The 24455-nt window shown below is 44.9% G+C and overlaps 1 protein-coding gene across 5 annotated transcripts in view; it reads left to right on the plus strand.

Moving 5' to 3' along the window:
* Nucleotides 1–24455, plus strand: part of degs1 (delta(4)-desaturase, sphingolipid 1) — a 79760-nt gene that overhangs the window by 8999 nt on the left and 46306 nt on the right. For 3 of the 5 annotated variants that reach the window (XM_069887950.1, XM_069887951.1, XM_069887952.1), the window contains exons 4-5: nucleotides 12544–12739; nucleotides 12869–13295. In XM_069887950.1, the coding sequence (XP_069744051.1) occupies nucleotides 12544–12739; nucleotides 12869–13295 (623 nt within the window). Of the gene's footprint in view, nucleotides 1–12543; nucleotides 12740–12868; nucleotides 14718–24455 lie in introns of those variants that run through there. The other 2 variants (XM_069887953.1, XM_069887949.1) reach the window with 2 other exon arrangements.

Below are 24455 nucleotides of genomic sequence, written 5' to 3' on the forward strand. Positions count from 1 at the left end.
CCCACACTCCTGTTCGGCTCCAAATCATGGGTCCTTTACTGGCATCACCTACGGCTCCTAGAACGCTTCCACCAGCGTTGTCTCCGCTCCATTCTCAACATTCATTGGAGCGACTTCATCTCCAACGTCGAAGTACTCGAGATGGCAGAGGCCGACAGCATCGAATCCACGCTGCTGAAGATCAAACTGCGCTGGGTAGGTCACGTCTCCAGAATGGAGGACCATCGCCTTCCCAAGATCGTGTTATATGGCGAGCTCTCCACTGGCCACCGAGACAGAGGTGCACCAAAGAAGAGGTACAAGGACTGCCTAAAGAAATCTCTTGGTGCCTGCTACATTGACCATCGCCAGTGGGCTGATATCGCCTCAAACTGTGCATCTTGGCGCCTCACAGTTCGGCGGACAGCAACCTCCTTTGAAGAAGTCCGCAGAGCCCACCTCACTGTCAAAAGACAAAGGAGGAGAAACCCAACACCCAACCCCAACCAACCAATTTTCCCTTGCAACCGCTGCAACCGTGTCTGCCTGTCCCGCATCGGACTTGTCAGCCACAAACGAGCCTTCAGCTGATGTGGACGTTACCCCTCCATAAATCTTCGTCCGCGAAGCCAAGCCAAAGAAAGAAAGAATTATGGAAAGGTATAGGTCAGAACCTAAGATTAAGGTTTTTGAGTGGGGGGAAAAGCTAGATTTGAGGAAATGAGAAATAATTTACAAGGAGTGGATTGGGGCGATTTGTCTTATGGGAAGGATGTAGTAGAGAAATGGAGGTCTTTTAAAGGTGAGATTTGAGGGTATAAAATTTTTATGTTCCTGTCAGGATAAAAGGCAGAGTCAAAAGTTTGAGAGAGCCATGGTTTTCAAGGGATATTGGAAACATGGTTTGTAAAATGAGGGAGACCTACAATATGTATAAGAAACAAGGAATAAAGGAGATGTGTGGAGAATACATTGAATGTAAAAAGAATCTTAAGAAATAAGAAAAGCTAAAATAAGGTACAAGGTGGCTATAGAAGACAGGATGAAAATAAATGCAAAAGGATTCTATAAATATGTTACAGGTACACAATCCTTTATTTGGACATTTAAAATCTGGAAAGCTCCAAAAACCGGCACGTGGGGAGAGAGAGAGACGGCAGCGCGAGTTGGGCAGGCGAGAGACCAGCAGCGCAAGTTGGGCAGGCGGGGGGGAGGAGACAGCAGCACAACTAGAAGGAGGTGGGGGTGGATACGGTAGCACAATTGGGGTGGGCTTAAATCTGGCATTCCGAAATCCGGAAAAATCTGAAATTCGGAACAGACTGTCCCCTAAGGGTTCTGGATAAAAGATTGTGTACCTGTAATAGCAAAAGGAGAGTGAGGGATAAAATTGGTCCATTAGTGAATCAGACCGGACAACTGTGTGTGGAGCCAACTGAGATGGGGGAGATTTTGAACAATTTCTTTTCTTTGGTATTCATTAAGGAGAAGGATATTGAACTGTGCAGAAAAATGGAGTGATTAAGAAAGAGGAAGTACTGGAGCATATAAAGGTGGATAAGTTTCCAGGTCCCAACAGGATTTTCCCTAGGACCTTGAGAGAAGTTAGTGAAGAAATAGCGGAGACTGACAGTGATTTTTCAAAAGTCATTAGAGATGGGTATCGTGCCGGAGAATTAGCATATTGCAAATGTGGTTCCTTTGTTTAAAAAGGGTTCGAGGAGCAAGCCTAGCAATTCTAGGCCTGTAGGTTTGACGTCTGTGGTAGGTAAGTTAATGGAGAGCTTTCTTATATAAGTATCTGGAGAGGCAAAAGTCTGATCAGGAACACTCAAAACGGATTTGTGTGTGGAAGGTCATGTTTGACCAATCATGTTGAATATTTTGAAGAACTAGGAACGTTGATGAGGGTAGAGCAATGGATCTTGTCTATATGGACTTCAGTAAGGCCTTCGATAAGGTTCTGCAGGGAAGGTTAGTTAGGAAGGTTTAAGTGCTAGGTATTAACTTTGAGATAGTCAAATAGATTCACCAGTGGCTGGAAGGGAGATGCCAGTGGATGTAGTGGATAACTCTTTGTCAGGCTGGAGGCTGGTGACAAATGGTGTGCCTCAGGGATCTGTATTGTATCCTTTGCTGTTTGTCAAATATATTAATGATCTGAAGGATGGGGTGGTAAATTGGATTAGTAAATGTGCAGATGATACTAAAATAGGTGGAATTGTGGATAATGAAGAAGGTTTTCAAAGATTGCAGAAGGATTTGGACTGCTTAGAAGAGTGGGCTGAAAGATGGCAGATGGAGTTTAATGCTGACAGGTGTGAGATGCTTCATTTTGGAAGGAATAATCCAAACAGGACGTATTGAGGAATGCAGTGGAGCAGAAAGATCTAGGAATAACGGTGCATCGTTCCCTGAAAGTAGAATCACATGTGGATAGGGTGGTGAAGAAGGCTTTTAGTATGCTAGCCTTTATAAATCAAGGCATAAAATACAGGAGTTAGGAGGTGATGTTGAGACTGTTCAAGGCATTGGTGAGGCCAAATTTAGACTACTGCGTGCAGTTTTGGTCACCGAATTATAGGAAGGATATCAACAAGGTAGAGAGAGTGCAGAGAAGATTTACGAAAATGTTTCCTGGGTTTCAGAATCTAGATTACAAAGAAAGATTGAGCAAATTAGGTCTTTATTTCTTGGAACGTAGAAGGATGAGGGGGGAATTGATAGAGATATTTAAGATTATGAGGTGGATAGATAGAGTTGATGTGGATGGGCTTTTTCCCTTGAGGGTAGGAGAGATTGAAACAAGAGGTCACGAGTTGAGGGGCAAAAATTTAGAAGTAACATGAGGGGGAACTTCTTCACTCAGAGAGTGGTGGCTGTACGGAATGAGCTTCTGGGAGAAGTAGTGGCGCCAGGGTCCATTTTGTCATTTAAGGAAAAATTGGATAGGTCTTTGGATGGGAGGGTTATGGGCAAGGTGCAGGTAGGTGGGACTAGAGGAGAGGACTTGGTTCAGTGCGGACTAGAAGGGCCGAGATGGCCTGTTTCTATGCTGTAATTGTTAATGGTTATTTTTTTTTTTTTATATGCACCATCGATCAAAGTACACAGCTTTATCATATGCAAAATCCATGCAAGACTGGTTCACTGAATTTTTTTTTAATTCCTAAATTTTTGTCTATAGACTTCTGGAACAAATTCATAAGCCTTAAGCTCAGCCTGCTTTACAGATTCATAATTAGTGGCTTGTTGAATTGTAAGGGCAGGTTAAACCTGCTGAACTCAATCACTCTCTGCAACATGGGGACCAATGGTTTCTTGGCTGATTCAAACTCTCAGCAACTTTCTCAAAATGCAGAAAGTATTTATCAATATCAGCCTCATTAAATGGAGGAACTAACTTCACCTCCCTACTAGTCATAAAACTCTCACGAGGACCTTGAGATGAATCTTCTCTCCTATTTCTTTCAAACTCCCTTCTAACACTAGCTCCACCTTCTTTTGTTCTCTCTCAAACTGCCTCTGCCTTTCAGCTTCCTCCCTTTTTTCTCTGATTCTTCCCTTTTTCTTCTCCTCTTTCACCTAAATTCTACATTTTTCTAACCTGTGATGCATTTGGTCTCTCTCTCTCAATTCTATATTTTTTCAACTCCATCTGCCCCAGCTGTAACTGCTGCTCAACAGATTTACTCTCGGGAAATTGCTTTAACTCCCCATCTTAAAACTTCCCCATTTTTACCAGGTGCTCAGCTTTAATTCTCTGGATTTCAATTTTTTTTCATCAACAGTTTTACCCCCACAAGTTCCAACTTTTGGGTGATAACCACTGACCTCTGCAGAGGTAGGCAATGCCAAAAACTTATCTGTATCCATTTCTGCTGATTATATATACACACAACATTCACAAGGCTTTTAATTGGCTTTCAAAAAGAAGTGAAACTGATTAAATACCTTTTTTCTTTCTTTAATCAATCAAATTGAAAAGTAATCCATCAATAAGCTCCAATTTTGATTATATCCTGGACGATCCCCCAATTTGTCATGACGTTAACTAACAGCAATAGGAATTCACCAAGATATGGTATCTTCAAAACAAGTTTTATTAATATGTGGCAGCGCACATCGTGACGCAGGCGAACCAGCTCTGTGTTTGTCACGGCAGCAGAGTAGCCATGTCAAGATGGCTCCGCCAGGTTTTGCCTCCCTCGTGGGCAGAGGGGCCGCGCACTTGGCTGCGTTGTTATGTCTCTGCCAACGCAGAGGCAGGACTTGACAGCCACCTTAGAAGGCGCAGAGCAGGCTTTTTCAAATAAACCGTTGGAAACAAAACTGACTCCAGCATGTAGTTCTGTTCTCATTTCCCCATCATAGCTACCGCTACAGTTGGCGATCCCGACAAGCCCAGACGATTCTGCGCTCTACATCATGGACACTACAGCAGTCAACGCCATGGCAATGAAATTACCACCCTTCTGTACGCTTCACCCACACATGGTTTGGGCAAGCGGAAGCACAATTCCACCTCCGGCAGATCACCTCCAACTCGGCGATGTTCTACCATGTTGTCAGCGCCATCGACCAAGAGACCGCAACCAGGGTGGACGACCTGATACACGGCTCCCCTGGGGAAGGTAAATACCCAGCTCTCAAGAACTTTCAGCCTGTCCAGGCACCAACACGCCGCCAGACTCATGCACCTAGGTGGCCTAGGAGACAGGGCACCATCCGCCCTTATGGATGAAATGCTCGCGCTGGCAAAGGGCCACAAGCCGTGGCTCATGTTTGTGCAGACCTTCCTGGCACAGATGCCAGACAACATATAGTAGCTGTTAGCAGATGAGAATTTCTTGGACCCATGCAAGGTCATGGCCAGAGCAGATGTCCTGTGGGGCATGAAATGTGAAAATGAGTCCGCCATGGGCCAGGTGTCGTGCCCCAACCCCAACCAGGAACAACTGCGCCCCAGCAAGCCAGCAGAAGCACCAAACACTAACTGGTGTTTTTATCACCAACACTGGGAGCCACAGGCATTGAAAATGTAGGCAACCTTGCTCATTTCCAGAATGGTCATGGCGGCTGGCCACATCAATAGCCTTCTGCATGTCACTGATAAGGTTAGTGGCCAACAGTTCCTGGTTGACAAGGGTGCCGAACTTAATGCCATCCCACCAACCGCACTGGAGACATGAACATGACCACGAGGCCCCACACTCTGGGGGAAAAAAAACACCATTATCAAAACCTTAGCATGCACAACGTGCAAATACAGCTTGGCAACGAGAAGTTCTGATAGAATTTCACAGTAGCTGCAGTGGACACATCGCTCCTTTAGGTGCACAGCCAGATGGTGGATGTGCAAATTGTCCAAGTCTAAGCTACCATCGCCTGCAACCCAGGCGTGGCCACATTGAACGCCCCTAAGGACGTGTATAGCCGCATCCTGGATGAATTTTCAGCTATCCTCAGGCTGCAATTCACTTCCGCCATGCACAACACGGGGTGCTATACCACATACTGACCCAAGGGCTCCATGCCAAAGCCAGGAGACGTCCCCCAGACAAACTGCAGTTGGCCAAAGAGGAATTTTCCTGGATGCAAGAGTTGGGCATAGTCCGCAGGTCCAACAGTCCGTGGGTGTCCCCACCACTCATCGTCCCCAAGTCATCAGGCAGTTGGACCCTGTGGGGATTAAAGCTGCCTTAACGACTCCACCACACCCAACTGCTATCCAGTCCCACACATACAGGGCTTCACGGCTAACCTTCACGGTGCGAAGGTGTTCTCCAAAATCCATTTGGTGCATGGCTATCACCAAATCTCAGTCCACCCGGACTACATTGGCAAGACGGCCATTTTCAACCTATTCTGACTGTTTGAATTCCGCCACATGCCTTTTGGTCTCAAGAACGCGCTGCAAACCTTTCAGCTCTTGATGGATGCAGTAGGCAGAGACTTGGATGACATTCTCATCACAAGCAAGGACCATCTCCGCAGACTTTTCACTCACCTGTCAGTTTGGGCTTGGGGTAAACATGGCAAAGTGCCAATTTGGGAAAGACTCCATGCAGTTCTTGGGCCACACTATCACTGCAAACGGGGCGGCAACATCAGCAGAAAAGGTCACAGCCATACGCCAATTCGCCCGCCCCGACACCATCAAAGACCTCCAGGAATTCACGGGAATAGTTAACTTCTACAACAATATTGTGTTTAAACAAATGTTCAGAAGCAATTATGGAGCTGAGACACCAGGTCATCAGTCTTCTCAAAACTCAAATTCTTGTCGAGTTGATTTCAAAGAAATATTCCTTAATATGAATGATTTGTCACAGCTCCCGTTTCTTGCATAAGGGTGACCACCATGATGCTTTCACAGACCCAGGCAAGGATTTTAGACAAAGTAGCCATCAAAATAGTTATAATCCAGAAACAATAATGATTTTGCTTTCTTTTACCAGATATGGTCAGCCACAGCAAATCATTGTTTCCCCCGTGGCAAGGAGAATACAACAACAGTGTCCATTCTCACAGACTGTCTGTCGCTACATTTCTGTCTTCAGATGACTCTGGTTTGATATTAAAAGGATGTTTTTCAAGTGTCATTAATCGCATGACTTGCTTGAGCAATATTGTTTTCGTTTCATTTTTTCGGAAATCACGAGCCATTATGGCAAATGACCTCCTGTTTGACTGGATGTCTTTCTGTTTAAACAGGTGTCCTTCTTAGCAAACATTCATTGTTTAAACCTTGAAATGGAGAACAATAACACTGGTTTTATGACCCTGAATGTAGGTGCCTTTGCGTCTGGGTTTCAAAATGTGTGTTTCTCTGTCCAAACCATAAAGTAACCCACTTAAAAACATTATAAAGATTAATAATAACATGTCTTTAACAGTTGTCCGTATGTAGAGAGTCATGTCTCTGAACTGAACTGCATTGGACTTGGTTGTCTGTGTGTGGAGGGACCTGTCTCTTTACTGGCCTGCATTGGGCCTGGTTGTCCGTGTGTGGAGGGACCTATCTCTGTACCAGCCTGCGTTGGGCTTTAGTTGTTTGAGTGTGGAGGGACCTGTCTCTGTACTGGCCTGCATTGGGCCTGGTTGTCTGTGTGTGGGGGGAGCCTGTCTCTTTACTGACCTACATTGGGCCTGGTCATCCAGGTGTTAGGAATTAAAGTACCTTTAAAGAAATTGCTCGAGACAAAAATTGAGAACAAAGAACATTTATTACTACAACAATGCAAAGTTGGGTGCTTCCCCTTACCCTGGGAATACACACACATACTGGGGCTCACCCAACTTTTATACAGTCAATTTCAGTATCAGAATGCCCTCCCCCTTACATTCTTCTGCCCCCTGGATGGGTTTGGCATAGGTAATTCTTCCTGCCTACGTGCAGTTTCAGTACACTTGGAGGACCAGGGGGTATCCTGTGGGTGTCCCATCATGTCATTGTCCTTATTCACACCTTCCTGATTCTCTGGGCTACAGTCTCTTGATATGCAGAGTTGACTCATTCTATCTAGGGTTGGCTAATTTCATATGTATAAATCTGTGTATGGTTAGCTAATTAGAAATGTATGACTTGGTACTTCTGTCCAGGGCTAGGAGACCCTTATCTGATCCAGACTACCTCAACTTCCTACATTCTATTGTACCTTACCATTCCTTATCTTAGTCCTATGGTCTTGTCACAAAGACTAGAAGATTCTTATGTTAATCGTGCTGACTCTGCTTTCCTGCATCCTAAGCCCCAAACTTATCCTGTTTGAACTGGTTTCAGCCATTTTACTGATGAACTTTAGTTTCTTCCATGTTCATAATTTTAGGTCAATTTTCCCATCTCTCACAATCCTCACTTTTCTTTTAGATCAGTAATACTGATCTTTCACCATGATCAGTGTTACTGATCTTTGGTTACTAGTGTCAGTGTGACTGATCCCCCCCCTGTGTTTCCCTGATCCGTATTCTAAATACCTTGCCTCTATGCCCTCTCTAGCCTGTAAAACAGTACAATCTGTAACCTCTGCTACCCCTTCTCCAGAAGTACTTAAAACATCGAGAGTACTCCACTAAAGCTGTTTAATTCCCCTGGTCCGTATTGGGATCCCTTATATCCCATTATGACTATACATTAAATCTATGCCCTGTCTACATTCTAAAGGAGCTGAATTGTAACCTCTGCTGCCCCTATTCCAGGGGGCTTAAAACATTAACGAACAATATTCCAAAGAAATTAGTAAGCTCATTAAAATACAATAAGAACTGAATAAAACACAAAAAATGTAAAGCTCATTGAAAACAGCAATAAAATACACAAAACTGAATAAACCACAAAAAATGTAAAGCTCATTGAAAACTGCAATAAAATGCAAGAAGAACTGAATAAAACCACAATAAATGTCAAACTCATTGGAAACTGCAATAAAATACAATAAGAACTGAATAAAACACAATAAATGTAAAGCTCATTGAAAACTGCAATAAAATGCAAGAAGAACTGAATAAAACCACAATAAATGTAAAGCTCATTGAAAACAGCAATAAAATACACAAAAACTGAATAAACCACGATAAATGTAAAGCTCATTGAAAACAGCAATAAAATACACAAAACTGAATAAACCATTAAAAAAACGAATAAAATTGTAACATTATGGCACTTTGTCATTAATTCTTTGAATGTGGGTCCAGCCTTTCTCTCTTGTTCTTACTGCGGTGTCTGTAATTAAAAGTACACAGAAGGGACCATCCCAGGCAGGTTTTAGTTGATCCTCTTGCCATGCTTTTACATATAACCAATCACTAGATTTTAATAAAATGAATAACAATCTGACTTTCCTTTGTGTTAGTGTAAAAATTGTAAAATGAAACACAAACCATATTTGCATGGGTTTTGAATATGTTAGACCTTATTAAAATGCAGTTGGAGCTGCTTGTCTGTATGGGGCACAACCCTCCAATTTGTTAGAGTGAGTACATAACAGACATTGCAGCACAAGAGCCCCTGCAAGAGAACTTGAAACATATTCAACCTTTAGTTCTGCCTTAAGTAAAATGCCTTGTGCCACAGCTCACAGGAGCTGGCCTTATTTAAAACAGTCTGTAAAACAGGCACCAAAAAAAAGTTAAAAGATGTTCTTATGAGGATTGCACACACAATAATTTAAGTACAGGCTAGTTTCTATTATATTCCACTTAAAAGTTCTGCTGCATGAATCCTGGAGCTTGTGGAGTCATTATTGAATCAAGAAATATTGGTACCATGCCAATCTCATTCTAACATGCCAATTTCTCCAGTCCTTAAGTCAAGATGTACTGAATAGCATCTGGTACAAGATCTGTGAGTTCTTAATGATATTATTATTCTTATGCGCCCAATTGTTCTGAACGATGCCACCAATTTAAATCATATTCCACCTATTGCAATACTCACACACCACCATAGACCAGTTCGCAGGTTTATTTCTCCATTAAGCTGAATCCAGTTGCGCAGGATTTACCTCCGTGATTATTTACAATGTAACTTCCGCACTACCGGATTTAAATATAAACCTGATGAATGGGGGAAAGTTATCATGAATTAAATAACAGCGGCAATACAGAGAAATTGTGCTGAGGCATTAATTTCACTCCGGAGGAAAATGCACCAGAGAAATGAATGATTAAACTTATAGGAATCCCCATAGGAATCCCCAGAGGTATCTTTATTCTCCAGAGGTGGGTGATCTTTAAACTCACGGACCTTGACTGCTGAATGTGTAGAAGAAATGTATTAAATGTGTTGATAGGGCTCCATACCTCTAACTGCAAGACAAGAGCCTGAAGCCTCAATTTCAAGTGCCACAGTGTACTTAAAGGGACATGCACACTCCCCCTTCAACTGGCTGATCCAGCCACTTTACACATCAGATCCTTTCTTTATCTCACATACACTTAAAGTTAAGATGTATAGAACTCACCCTATTTGCGCAAACATTTCTCCCTGCAAATGTTATAACATCACTATTCTCAGGTAGTCCCTGTGCAAAATCACATTTGAATACAATTTATTTCATAAATTGGAATTAACTGGTAGTTAAATTCGCTAATTCTTCAGTATTGAAAAATGATCCTTTATGACATTTAAATTTTAGCATGAATTTTAATCAATATTGGTCAGTGACTGAAGTGGGAAGTCGTGATTTATGAAATTATCTCTGGTCTCTACTCTCCCACTCCCTGCACTTCTCCCAACATTCAGGAGCTGGCACACAGTCCCTGCCTTTTTTTTTCATGTTACTCATCTACTATTCCTTTAACTGCTTGCATCAAAATGTTAGCCTTTGCTTTCTGCTTATCCTCAGATGTCTGGACAAATGCTTTTTGTGTGATCTGTAGAAGCTGGGTTATTCCCTGCTCATGCCAATTTTCTGTCTTTTGTAATTTTCTCTTAATGTCTGGGGCTGAGTTGGTAACAAAACCTGTTAGTACCAATTGTTCCCCTGCTGGGGATTCTATGTCGAGACCCCCATATTGTATATATATATGGTCCCAAAAATTGGTCTAACTGTTCAGCACATCCCTGGGGATCTTCTATCAGGGAGGTCAGTTCTTTCTTAAAGTTACACACTTCAGTACTGGTCAGGGGCACATTTACGAAACCGAGACCCTCTCCCATGGGAACTTCCCGCAGTGGTCTCATCCAATTGGTTTCTGGCTTATTAGGTCTGGGTTCCTGCTCCCTGGGAAATGAATCAAAGGGTTCTGCCCTTTCTTCCTGAAGAGTCTCACGCTGTTCTGAATTAAAGTTACCTCTCTCTCCTGCCAACAGAGGTGGTAATCGAGTGCTTTGTGAGCAAGTTATCATACCACTCCTGCTCTCTTCTCTCTTCTCTAGTGGTGGGGGAGGTGGGGAAGGTGCAGAAGGGTAGGTCATAGGAGGGGAGGAAAGATAGGAGCCGGCATAGGAGGAACATAGGGTGGAGGGAGGGAATGTAACACATCCCAACCCTGTGATTCAGGGACAAGAGGTTCCTCCTCTCTCTTATCCCTGGATTCTTTCTCATTCAAAACCAGCTGTTCAATGGATCCCTTGAGCCAGCAGGCTGCATATTCCCTGCTCTCAACATTGTCTGGCTGGTTTTGATAGAGCCATAAGTTCAAAGCTTCACACATCCATTCATCCTCGGATCCGAATTTTGGCCAGTACACGGAGCTCCCTTTAACCGGGTATCCCACCCATTCATTACAACAATACCTGACCGTCGTCAGTTTGTCTTTACCGCGGGTCTTTCCTGTGCCCCACTCAGATAACATCATCCCAAGCGGGCTGTACGTAGCTATCTGGTGGTCACGTCCTGTGTCAGGACTCTCATCTCTACTGCCCGCTAGTTTGTCTTTACCGCGGGTCTTTCCTGTGCCCCACTCAGATAACATCATCCCAAGCGGGCTGTACGTAGCTATCTGGTGGTCACGTCCTGTGTCAGGACTCTCATCTCTACTGCCCGCTATTCCCATACTTAGGAACAAGTAAAATACTCTTACCGAGTTCTGGCAGTACTGCTCTAGCGCGCGTCCTTCCGCCGTTTGTTCTCAATGCCTCTTCTCGGATATCACTCGCTTCTTCCACTGACCAGCCACCCGTCGCCCGTGAGTCCAGCTGAATCAGCCGGGGTGCACCTACTCTCGTCGTCGGGGTACTCTGTCAGTGGAGGGAGTGTGATCCCGGACGAGCCCCCATTTGTTAGGAATTAAAGTACCTTTAAAGAAATTGCTCGAGACAAAAATTGAGAACAAAGAACATTTATTACTACAACAATGCAAAGTTGGGTGCTTCCCCTTACCCTGGGAATACACACACATACTGGGGCTCACCCAACTTTTATACAGTCAATTTCAGTATCAGAATGCCCTCCCCCTTACATTCTTCTGCCCCCTGGATGGGTTTGGCATAGGTAATTCTTCCTGCCTACGTGCAGTTTCAGTACACTTGGAGGACCAGGGGGTATCCTGTGGGTGTCCCATCATGTCATTGTCCTTATTCACATCTTCCTGATTCTCTGGGCTACAGTCTCTTGATATGCAGAGTTGACTCATTCTATCTAGGGTTGGCTAATTTCATATGTATAAATCTGTGTATGGTTAGCTAATTAGAAATGTATGACTTGGTACTTCTGTCCAGGGCTAGGAGACCCTTATCTGATCCAGACTACCTCAACTTCCTACATTCTATTGTACCTTACCATTCCTTATCTTAGTCCTATGGTCTTGTCACAAAGACTAGAAGATTCTTATGTTAATCGTGCTGACTCTGCTTTCCTGCATCCTAAGCCCCAAACTTATCCTGTTTGAACTGGTTTCAGCCATTTTACTGATGAACTTTAGTTTCTTCCATGTTCATAATTTTAGGTCAATTTTCCCATCTCTCACACAGGTGTGGAGGGAACTGTCTCTGCACTGGCCTGTGTTGGGCCTTGGTTGTTCATGAGTGGAAGGACCTGTCTCTGAACTGCCCAGTAATGGGCCTTGCTGCTCCTTCCCTGCTGTGTTGCCCACACCTGTGGTGTTGTGATCCTCCAGGTCATCGACGAGATTTACCGAGTCCTTCGATATGTCAATTCCACCCGGTCTCCTCAGCGAGCTCACGAGGTCCTCCAGGAACTGCGAGACATCTCTTCCATGGCTATGGAGTACTTTGATGAAAAGATCGTTCCCATCTTGAAGAAGAAGCTGAGCAGCGCAGATATGTCGGGTCGGCTGTTGGGAGTGGCACCAGGTATGTCCCATGCTACCCTCGCTGGTCTGCTGACTGGGGTTGGGCTGTGTAAACACACCTGTATCTGCCCCACCCCCCCGCGATTCCCCCAGTGTGTTTAATGGTGTGCTACCTCTGTTCTGTGCCCAGTTCCTGGTCCATCCACCGCACTGACAGCCGTTCAGCTCTTCTCCAAGCAGAACCCAGCCCGGCAGGAGCTCTGCAAGCTGCAGCAACAGGTGAAGGCCCAGGGACTGAATGTGACATCCAGCCGGCGTGAGCTGTCCGAGATCCGCATCAAGTTCCAGGAGCAGGTCAAGCAGCTCCAGGACCAGGACCAGAAGATCCTGGAGCAGAATCAGGTCATTGGCGAGCAGAGTGCCCGTTTGGCTGAACTGGACCGTAAGCTGGCCGAACACACCCTCAAACATCAGCAGAGCGAGCAGAAATTAAAGGAACTGCAGGAGCTGCTGCAGCAGGTCATTGAGACTGGCGCGGGCAGTGCCCAAGTGCCGAGCGGGCATAAGCGCAAGAAAGTCCTGCCTGGGGGCACTGCCAAACGCCTTCGGAGCCGCAAGTGAGCTGGCAATTAGAAGGGGTGTCTTTTTTTTTGCGTCTGTGACTACTGCAGCTGAAGTGCACAGCTCTTGGGGGAGGGGGGTGGAGGACGAGGCAGGTGCTCACCAAATAGAGAGGCTAAACAGTGTTTGACTTGGTCCTGGGGAACAGGGTAAAACTGCCCTTCCTACAGTCCTGGGGAATGGACGGAGAAATTCTGACCCTTGCCCATCCCAGAGACAGGGTTAAAACGACACACCCTCATATCTTGGGTAACAGAGGGTTAAACGCTGACCTCCTGGTCGCAGTGATAGGGTGGTAGTGATCTGTCCCCATATCCCAGATAAGAGAGGGTTAAACACTGACCCTTCCCATCCTAGTGACAGGGCTGTAGTGATCTGTCCCCATATCCCAGATAAGAGAGGGTTAAACACTGACCCTTCCCATCCTAGTGACAGGGCTGTAGTGATCTGTCCCCATATCCCAGATAAGAGAGGGTTAAACACTGACCCTTCCCATCCTAGTGACGGGGCTGTAGTGACCTGTGCCCTGATCCTGGGTAAGATAGGATTAAACGCTGACCATCCCTGTCCCCCAGATTTGGTAACCACCCTCGTCCCAGGGTAACGCCTCTCCCCCAGGTGGAACTCTCCCTCTCCCCAGCTGAGTTAGGGAAAGCTGGATGCCAGGCTGGGCCTGTCTACACTGCTTCAGGAAGGCCCTGAGGGGGAGCTGCTGGAGGAGTGTTTCACCATCCTGTGGCCCCGCAGTATTGGTGCCCTGGGGTCCCCTGTGCAGTGCAGGGACCCACTGCAAGGCCTGTGTGGTTCAGGTGGCTGGCATTGACTAGACTTGTAATGTTCCTTTTTCTACACACTGCCTTTGCAGTCGGAATTCCCGGGATTCAGTCCCGGACTTTGGATGAAGGTTGGGACATGACAAAAGCAGTACTTCTGGGCCAGCAGATGAAAGGCCAGGGATAATCCAACCAGTCAGCAGAGCCCCGGAGAGGACTCTGGACCACTATCCTTTTGTTACCAGGAGCACCTGTTCTCCCTGGCCCAGAGCTGTTTGTTGGCTGTGTGGGTAAAATCCCAGTGCCAGCCTGGCATGGGTCACACCTGGCGATGTCAGGCCCAAGAGTCCTGGATGTCCCTCTCCTCATCCCCTCAGCCTAGTGTGAAGCCCAGTGCCCGATGATCCCACCCCACCCTACTCTGAAGGGGACCAGAATTAAGCCACATTTTGTCTGATCTCATGCAATAGGTTGAACTCCGTTGCCCCTTAGTAACTGTCCCCTCAAAGTCCTTGACATCCCAGGCCTCCTGTTCACCAGTGTCCCGTTCCACCAAACTACCAGAGTTCAGGATGGGTATCTGAGCCTTAATGCTGCAGTTTGGAGAGGTTCGCCTTGTGTGGGGTGGTGGGGTGGGGGGGGGGGGGGGGGTCTTAGAGACAAATGTCCAGTGAAACCTGTCTTCCTGTTGTGCTGTGTTGTCACGTGGCTGAACCTCATTTACAGATCACCCCGGTTCCCAACCTCTGCAGCCAGAAAACTAGATTGGTCACCTCTCCCTGATGGGCACTACCCATTGGAGGAACCTGGGAAATTCTGGGTATGGGGTAGCTGGTTCCTGGGTGGGGTTGGGATTCAGGTAACGGTGCCTGTCAGCCCTCCTGGCTGTGAGAATTGCAAATGGGGGCATGGCATCAATCCAAAGCTGAGAACCCCTTCTTGTTTAATGGAATTGGTGAGAAAAACCAGACTGCCCCATATGAGCTACAGATCCATGGAAAGAGAGAAATGCATCACACCGCGTAGGGGTAGCTGGGATCTTCTGATCGAAGTGATGTGCTCTGCAGGGAAGGGTGGTGTGCAAGTGGAGACTGTACGTGCTGACTGTTCTATCTGGCAGAGATGGTTATTTGATTGTTGTGAGGTGAAAAACACGTTTCAAACAACATTGCAGCCCACAGGTTCTCTGGGGTGGAGTTTTCCATTGCTGAGGTATGGTGCTGCTCTCTGGGTTGGGGGTTGCTCGGTGTGTCGTGGTGGGAGGGTGGTGGATTGTGTGTCTGCAGTCTCTGTGAGCTATCTCCAGTACCCTATCCCCCTTCCCCCATGGTACAGAAGCACCAGCCCCTTGCCCCAGCTGTACAACAAAGATGTCCCTTCCTCCTCCCCCAGATGTACAACACAGCGACATCTCCTCCCCAGTTGTAAAACACAGAGATGTCTCCTTCCAGTTGTACAACAGACATCCTCTCCCCCAGTTATACAACAGAGATGCCCCTCCCCTCCTCCAGTCGTACAACACAGAGACATTTCTCCTCCTCTCCCAGTTGTACAACACAGAGATATCCCGCGAACAACAGAGACATCCCTCCCTCTCCCCCAGTTGTACAACACAGAGGCATCCCCTCCCCCAAGATGTTGAGGACATTCACAGCCTTGTATTATGGGATGTTTGCACTCAGTGTCTCCTTACGTGCTTTTCCATCCTCTGGCCCCAAATTCACTCCATTGCAATCATCAAATTGACGCAGGGGGCTTGTGTGTCCAGTCTGAGGAGGGGGGCCTCTATGCCCCGAAATCCTTGGCCCAGGCTCTCGGCTGGTCCAGCCAGTTGGCACAAGCTGGAAAGTGTAGATCGTGAGCAACATCACACTTATTGTGGCGGAGCTGCAGCAGCCAATGTTGACACTTTGACAGTTAAATCACAATGTTTCATCCTGGTCTGCAAGGGAAGGGTCCTGGAACAGTGCTCATTGATGGTCATGATAACTCTGCCTGTAAACACCGTGCCGGGAAGCACAGGAATGTGCCTGCTGGAAGTGGGACTGGTGCAACTGCATGGGTGCATTACACAGGCCGGAGCTGCTGCAGGGGAGCACCACACAGGCCTAAACTGCTGCGGGAATGGTGTGGCAGCTGCAGAGGACTGTCACTTGGATCAGAGCTGCTGCAGGAGAGTGATGCAGTGTTGCCGCTGCAAAGGAGCACCACATTGGTTTGTGATGCAGTGGTGTCGCTGCAGGGGAACACCACATCGGTCAGACCTGCTGCATGGGAATAATGCGATGGAGATGTTGCAGAAATGATGCAGTGTTGTGGCTGCAGAGGAGCACCACACAGGTCTGTTTTCAAACAACAACCCCCGGAACACCATTTCCCACTCACTATTTTTGGTCCTAATTTGCACCAAAATAGGTTAATTCCTCCCATATTAAATCCCATCTGCCATGACTCTGCTCCATCATCTTCTGTTAAATTTTATTATCATCTGACTACACATACTGCAACCAGACAAAACAGCTGTAAATTTAGACGCTAACGGGTCCTTCTGCCTCCCAATCACACTCAATGAACCTACAATCCCCTTACGTTTTTGAAATCCACATTGCCATGGGGAGAATGTACAAGACGGCACTAGATTCAAACCCAAGTCGGTGATGTAATAGCTAACTGTACCACACTGTGCTCTGGTGCGCACTTATATACTACACAAAGCTCAATAATCGCATATGTAAGACATAATTTTATATAAATATTTTAGCGTGATTTACTTGGTTGCAAGATATTGTTCAGCAATCTCACAACCTTCAGGAATAAGCCATTTCCCAGACAAGTAATCCTGATTTTGGTGTTCCTATGCCGCCACCTCCTTCGAATCATAGAACATACAGAAACAGGCCCTTCTGAACTGCTAAGTCCCACTGACCTGCACCCAGTTCATATCCTCCATACCCTCCCATGAATGTACTTGTCCAAATTGGGTTTTTTAGACATACAGCACGGTAACAGGCCATTACCACCCATGATTCTGTGATACCCAATTTACACCCAATTAACCTACACCCCTGGTATGTCTTGAACAGTGGGAGCCCCTGGGGAAAACCCCTGGGAAGAGCATACAAACTCTGCAGATAGCGGGGATTGAAACCCTGGTCCTAATCACTTGCGCTGTAAAAAGCATTGTGCTAACTGCTGTGTCAGCCATGCTGTCCTTAATGTTACATTTAAAATTGAGCCCACATTCATCACTTCAGCTGGCAGATTGTTCCACACTCCCAGTACTCTGTCAAGAAGTTGCCCCTAAACTTTTCCTCTTTCACCCTTAACCCATTTCCTCTGGTTTGCAAACTTGTGGGTTTAAAGATAGGCAAGTCTTCTGGTCCTGATGGAATGCATCCCAGGGTATTGAAGAAGTAGCAAATGTTCAAGTCGAAGTGATGAATTACCAAAATTCTCTATAATCTGGTAGGTCCTGGTGGATTGGAAGACCCCAAATGTAATGTCACTATTTAAAATAAGGATGCAGGCAAAAGGAAGGGAGATAAAGCCCAGTTAGTTTAATATCTGGTAGAGAAAATGCTCGAAGCTATGATTAAATAAGAAATAATGAGCCATCTGGAGCAAAATGGATTCATCAGACAGACACAGCATAGGTTCAGCCAAGGCAGGTCCTGTTTGACAAACTCATTGAAATGTTTTGAGGATGTAATGATAGAGGGAGGCAGATGGACATTGTTTACCTGAATTTCCAGAGTGTGTTCACTAAGACTTACACGGAAGATGAGGATGCATGAATTGAGAATTGGTTAACCAACAGAAAGCAGAGTTGGGGTACAGGAGTGGTTTTCTGGTTGGCAATGAGTGGTGAGCAGTGCCTCAGGCGTTGGTGCTGGGTCGGCCACTGTTCACAATATACATTAATAATCTGGAAGAAGGGACAGAGTAGTGTATCTTTGTTTCCTGATGATACTAAATTGAGTGGGGGGGAAATGAGCAGAGGATACAGAGTCCAGAGAGGTATAGACAGGTTAAATGAGTTGGCAAGGGTTTGGCAGATGGAGTACAATGTTGGTAAATTTGAGGTTATCCACTTTGGAAAGATAAATGGCAAGCGATTGCAGCATGCTGCCATACAGAAGGACTTGCGCGTGCATTTGTATGAATCGCAAAAGGTTGATTTGCAGGTCAAGAAGGCAAATAGAATATTGGCCTTCATTGTTAGAGGGATGGAATTTAAGAGCAGGGAGATTATGTTGCCACTGTACAAGGTTCTAGTGAGGCTGCATCTGGAGTACTGCATGCAATTCTGGTCTCCTTACTTGAGGAAGGATGAACTGGCTTTGGAGGTGTGCAAAGAATGTTCATGGGGTTGAGTCCAAAGATGAGGGGGTAAGCTTATGAGGAGTTAATGAGTTGTTGGGGACTGTATTTGCTGGATTTTATAGAAACATAAGATTATGGAAGTCACAGATAAGATAGAGGTAGATAAGATGTACTCATTGGTGGAGGAGACTGGAACTAGGGGACATACCCTCAAATTCCAGGATAAGTAGATTTAGGACAGAGACGAGGAGAAACTGCTATTTCCAGAGGGTGGTGAATCTATGAAATTTGCTGCCCATTGAAGCAGTGGAGGCTACCTCAGTAAATATATTTAAGACAAAATTCGCTAGATCTTTACAAAGTATGGAAATTAAGGGATACGGGTAAAAGGTAGGTAGGTGGAGATCAGCCATGATCTCATTGAATGGCAGAGCAGGCTTTATGGGCCAAATGGCTGACTCCTGCTCCTAGTTATGTATCTTACCTAACCTCAGTGGAAAAAACTTACTTGCATTTACTTGGATCGATAACCATCATAATTTTGTATATCTCTATCAAATCTTCCCCTCATTCTTTTGGGCCCCAGAACAGTCCTCGTCTGTTTAACCTTTCCCTATAACTGAATTCTTCAAGTCCTGGCTATACCCTAGTAAAACATCTTTGCACTCTTTCAAACTTTCATGTGGTCAGGTACCCAAAACTACATGATACTTAATATTTTCGACTTCACCAATGTCTTGTACAACTTTATGATAACATCCCAACTCCTATACTCAATACTTTGATTTATGAAGGCCATGTTTGCCAAAACCTTTCTTCAACCCTATCATAGAATAATGACCTTTAAACTGTGCCTCCCACATAACCCTCCACTTTAAAAGGTTGTGTGGGAGAAGACAGTGGTAGTCTGTGGTTAGTGGGGCCTCAGGGATATATCAATGATCTGGATGATAATGTGGTAAATAGGATTGGTAAGTTTCCTGATGACTCTTAGATTGGAGGTGTTGTAGTCAGCAAGGAAGGTTTTTTCAAAGCTTACAGAGGGATTTGGACCAACTGGAAAAATGGGCCAGAATATGGCAGACAAGTGTGAAGTGTTGCATTTTAGAAGGACAACTCAAGGTAGCACATAACACTAAATGGTAGGGCACTGAGAAAAAAGGGATCTGGGAATACAGAAACAATTCTCTGAAAGTGGTGCCACAGGTAAACAGGATTGTAAAGAAAACTTTTGGCATCTTGGCTTTCATAAATCGAACTATTGCAATTTGGGATGTTATGGTGAGATTGTGCAGGACATTGGTGAGGCTAAATTTGGTGTATTGTATGCAGTTCTGGCCGCCAAACTACTGGAAAGATATCAGTAAGAGGGCAGAGAAGATTCACTAGGATGTTGCCAGGTCTTCGGGAGTTGAGTTACAGGGAAATATTAAACAGGTAAGGACTTTATTCCTTGGAGCATTGAAGAATGAGGAGAGATTTAATAAGAGGTTTACAAAATTATGAGGGGTATAGACAGAGTAGGCTTCTTCCACACATTAGGAGAGAGAAATACAAGAGGTCATGGCTTTAGGGTGAAAGGGAAAAAGTTTAGGGGGAACTTCTTCACTCAGAGTGGTGGGAGTGTGGAATGAGCTGCCATCTGACATAAATGTGTCTCATTCTTAAGTTTTAAGAATAAATTGGATAGACACTTGGATGGAACTAGCGGAATGATATTTTGGCACAGATTTGAAGGTTGAATGGCCTGTTTCTGTTGAATTTAACCAAAGTTCTTGCCTCCACCACTGACCCAGGTAGTGCATTTCCACACACAACCACTTTGCGGTTTTTTTTTTTAAACTTCCTCTAATATCTCCCTTGAATTTCCCACCCAAGGAGGCACAGGCTGTCCACTCTATTCCTCTTAATATCTTGTATACCTCGATCATATCTCCTCTAAACCTCCTCTCCAAAGAGTAAACCCCTAGCTCTCTTAATTGCTATTTATAATGTGTTCTCTCTAAAACAGGTAGCATCTCTGCATCCTTTCCAACACTTCTGTATCTTTCCTATAATGAGGCAACCAGAGCTAGACACAGTACTTAAGTGTGGTCTAACCAGAGTTTTGTATTGCTGCATCATTACCTTGCAACTCTTAAACTCAATCTTGTGTTATGAAAGCTAACAGCCCATAAACTTTCTTAAATAGCATGTCGACCTCTGAGGCAACTTTCAGCGAACTGTAGATATTATCCTCCAGATCCCTCTGCTCTTCCACCCTACCAAGAATCATGATAATAATTTTATACTCTGCCTTGGAGTTTGTCCTTCCAAAATGTACCACCTCATACTTCTCTGGATTGAATTCCATCTGCCACATCTCAGCCCAGCTCTGCTTCCTACCAATGACCCTCCGCAATCTACAATTCTCTACACTACACACACCGACCACTGTGTCATCTGCAAACTTGCCAACCCATCCTTCTACCCCCTCATCCAAGTCGTTAATAAAAATCACAAAGCAAAAGTGCCAGAACTGATCTTTGTTGGACAACACTAGTCACAGCCCTTCAATCCAAATGTATTGCCTCCACCACAAACCTCTGCTTCCTACATGCAAGCCAATTCTGAATCCACATGGCCAAACTTCCGTGGATCCCATACCTTTTGACTTTCTAAATAAGCTTACCCTGTGGAACCTTGTCAAATGCCTTACTAAAATCCTTGTAGACCATACTACCCTCATCAATATGTCTGGTCATCTCCTTAAAGCACTCTATTAGGCTTGTGAGACATAATTACAAAGCCATGGTGACTGTCCTTGATGGACCATGATTCTCTAAATGCCCGTCGATCCCATCTCTATGAATCCTTTTCAAAAGCTTGCCCACCACAAATTTAAGGCTCAGTAGACTATCCCTTCTACCTTTTTTTGAACAAGGGGACAAGATTTGCCACTTCAAATCCTCCAGTACCATTCCCATGGATGACAAGGACTCAAATATCCTAGCCAGAGGCTCAGCAATCTCCTATCTTGCCTCATGGAGCAGCCTGGAGAATATTCTGTCAGGCCCCAAGGACTTACCCATCCTAATGTATTTTAACTTCTCCAATACATCCTCTCTCTTAATATCACATGCTCTAGAACATTGACCCCACCCATATTGTCCTCAAGTCCCTCTCCTTGGTGAATACTGGAGAATTATTCATCAAGGACCTCATACACAGCTTCCAGGCACATCTTCCCACCTTTATTCTTAATTGGGCCTACCTTCACTCCTGTCATCCTGTTCTTCACATAACCCTACTCGACAAGGTCATCTCATCTCTCCTTGTTCTCCTCAGCCCCCTCTCAAGCTCCTTTTGCTACCTGATATTCTTCAAGAGACCAATCTGATCCTTGTTACCTAAACCTCATGTATGCTGCTTTCTTCTACCTGACTAGATTTTCTACCTCTCATCAACCATTGCCCTACCATTCTTTCTCTGCCTCACCAGGACAATTTTATCCCTAACAACCTGCAAGAGATCCCTAAACATCAACCACATCTCCATAGTACATTTCCCTGTATAAATGTCATCCAAATTCACACTTGCAATTTCTAGCTTTATGTCCTCATAATTAACCCTTCCCTAATTAAATATTTTCCTGTCTTCTCTCACTCTATCCTTGTCCATGATAATGTTAAAGGCCAGAGAACAGTGGTCACTGTCCCCCAAATGTTCACCCACTGAGAGATCTGAGATCGGACCTGATTCATTACCTAATACTAAATCTAATATGGCATTGCCCCTAGTTGGTCTGTCAACAAACTGTGACAGGAATCCATCCCACGCACACTTAACAAACTCTGCCTGGCCTAAACCTTTGGTACTAAGCAAGTGCCAGTCAATATTATGGAAATTGAAGTCACCCATGAGAACAACCCTGTTATTTATGCGTCTTTCCAATTACTGACTCAATGGAGGATTCTGCTACATTACCCACCCTTTTTGCAGCTATAATAGTATCCCAGACCAATAATACCACCCCTCCTTTTCTTCCCCCACCCCAATCCTGAAATCCAGGTATCCATTTCTGCCCTGGTGCCAGCCTAGTATCTGCAATGGCCACTACATTATAGTTCCATGTATATATACAACCTATCAGTTCATCACCCTTATTCCTGATGCTTCTTTCATTCAAGTACATGCATTTTAGCCCTTCTACTTTACTACTTCTCCTTCCTCAAAGCCTCTCTAAATAATAGATCTGGTTTAACCATGCACTTCTTTCACTGACCTATCATTCTGGGTCCCATTCCCCTTGCAACCTAATTTAAACCCTCCTGAACCAAACTAGCAAACCTGCCCTCCAGGATATTGCTCCCCCTCGAGTTCAGGTGTAACCCATCCAATCTGTACAGATTCCATCTTCCCCAGAAAAAATCCCAATGATCCAAAGCCCTAAATTCTGGCTCCTGAACCAACTCCTCAGCCATGAATTCATCTGCCATCTCCTCCAATTCTTACTGTCACTAACAAGTATAGCTAGCAGCAATCTTGAGAATGTTACCCTTGAGGTCCTGTTCTTCTGCCTAGCTCCCTAAACTCACTCTTCAGGACCTTGTCTGTTTTCCTTCCTATGTCATTAGTACCAACGTGTACCACAACATCTGGTTGCTTTCCTTCTTGCACCAGAATGCTGTGGACCTGATCAGAGACATCCGGACCCTGGCACCCAGGAGCAACATGCCCTGTCTTTCTCATGCCCACAGACTCTCCTGTCTGCCCCACTAACTACAGAGTTCCTTATGACTAAAGGACAATATGCTTATTATCCAGGAGAATGGCCACAGATGTGTTCTGCACTAACTGCCTGCTCACCTTCACTTTCCCCTCTGACTGTCACCCAACTATTTGCTTCTGACAGCCTAGGTGTGACTACTTCCCTGTACCTAATCGCTGTTGAAAATAAACTGTTCTCGAACCTGGTGGTGTTGGTCTTCAGGCTTCTGTACCTTCTGCCTAAAGGCAGTAGTGAGAAGAGGTTGTGACCAGGGTGAGGGGGTCCTTTATGATGTTGGTAGCCTTCTTGAGGCAGTGCCTCACATAGATGTCTTCAATGGATGAGAGATCAGAGCCTTTCCTTGATCTTATAAATTTCTTAGTCCTTGAGACTTTCTATTTGTAGCAACTTGCACCTAACTTCCTTCATATTTCCTTGGATTGAACAGAACCACTTTCCAACTCAATGCCTTTATGCTGCTGAGGATAACCCAGCCTAAATGCCCCTTCCATCATGATTAACTTTCTCATCACAGACTACTGGACCTAAAATAATCTTTTAGATCCCAGTTGGATCTACAAATTAATCTAAAGAAGCTCCATATGCACTCCATGAATTCATCCACTAATTAAATACACCTATATGTAGATAGTTCCTTAGTGATCACAGATGATCTTTTGTAACACAGCTCACATTTGCAGATGTACACCAGGCTCAAAATTATAACTGTGATAAACAAGTTTCCAATGTTTTCTGCTCTTGGCTGTTTCTCAGCTCCACCCAAACCATCACAATATAAGAGATAGGACCAGGAGTTGGCCCTGGCCCTTTTGGATTGCATCACCACACATGACCATGTGGGTTTCCTCCAGGCTGATTGGGAAGTTAATTGACTGCTGTAATGTGTCCCTTGTGTGGGGGGTAAGAGGTGGGATGGAAGGACTTGATGAGAATGTGGGGAGAATAATATGAGATCTGGTGGTCAGCATGAAGTCAGTGGGCCAAAGTGCCTTTTTTGTGCTGTGTGTCTCTCTGACTTAGCATGTATTCTAAATTTGGCCTCACCAATGCCTTGAATATTCTCAACATCACTTCCCAACACTTATATTCTATGCTTTGATTTATAAAGGCCAACATACCAAAAGCTTTCTTCACCACTCTATCCATATGAGATTCCATCTTCAAAGACCAATGAACCATTATTTCTAGATCTTTCTATTCTTCTGCATTCTTCAATGCCCTCCCATGTGTCCTGTTTTGATTGTTTTTTTCCAAAATGAAGTCCCTCACACTTTTCAGTATTAAACTCC

The sequence above is a fragment of the Narcine bancroftii genome, chromosome 6 (assembly GCF_036971445.1).
Source record: "Narcine bancroftii isolate sNarBan1 chromosome 6, sNarBan1.hap1, whole genome shotgun sequence".
Lineage (NCBI taxonomy): Eukaryota > Metazoa > Chordata > Chondrichthyes > Torpediniformes > Narcinidae > Narcine > Narcine bancroftii.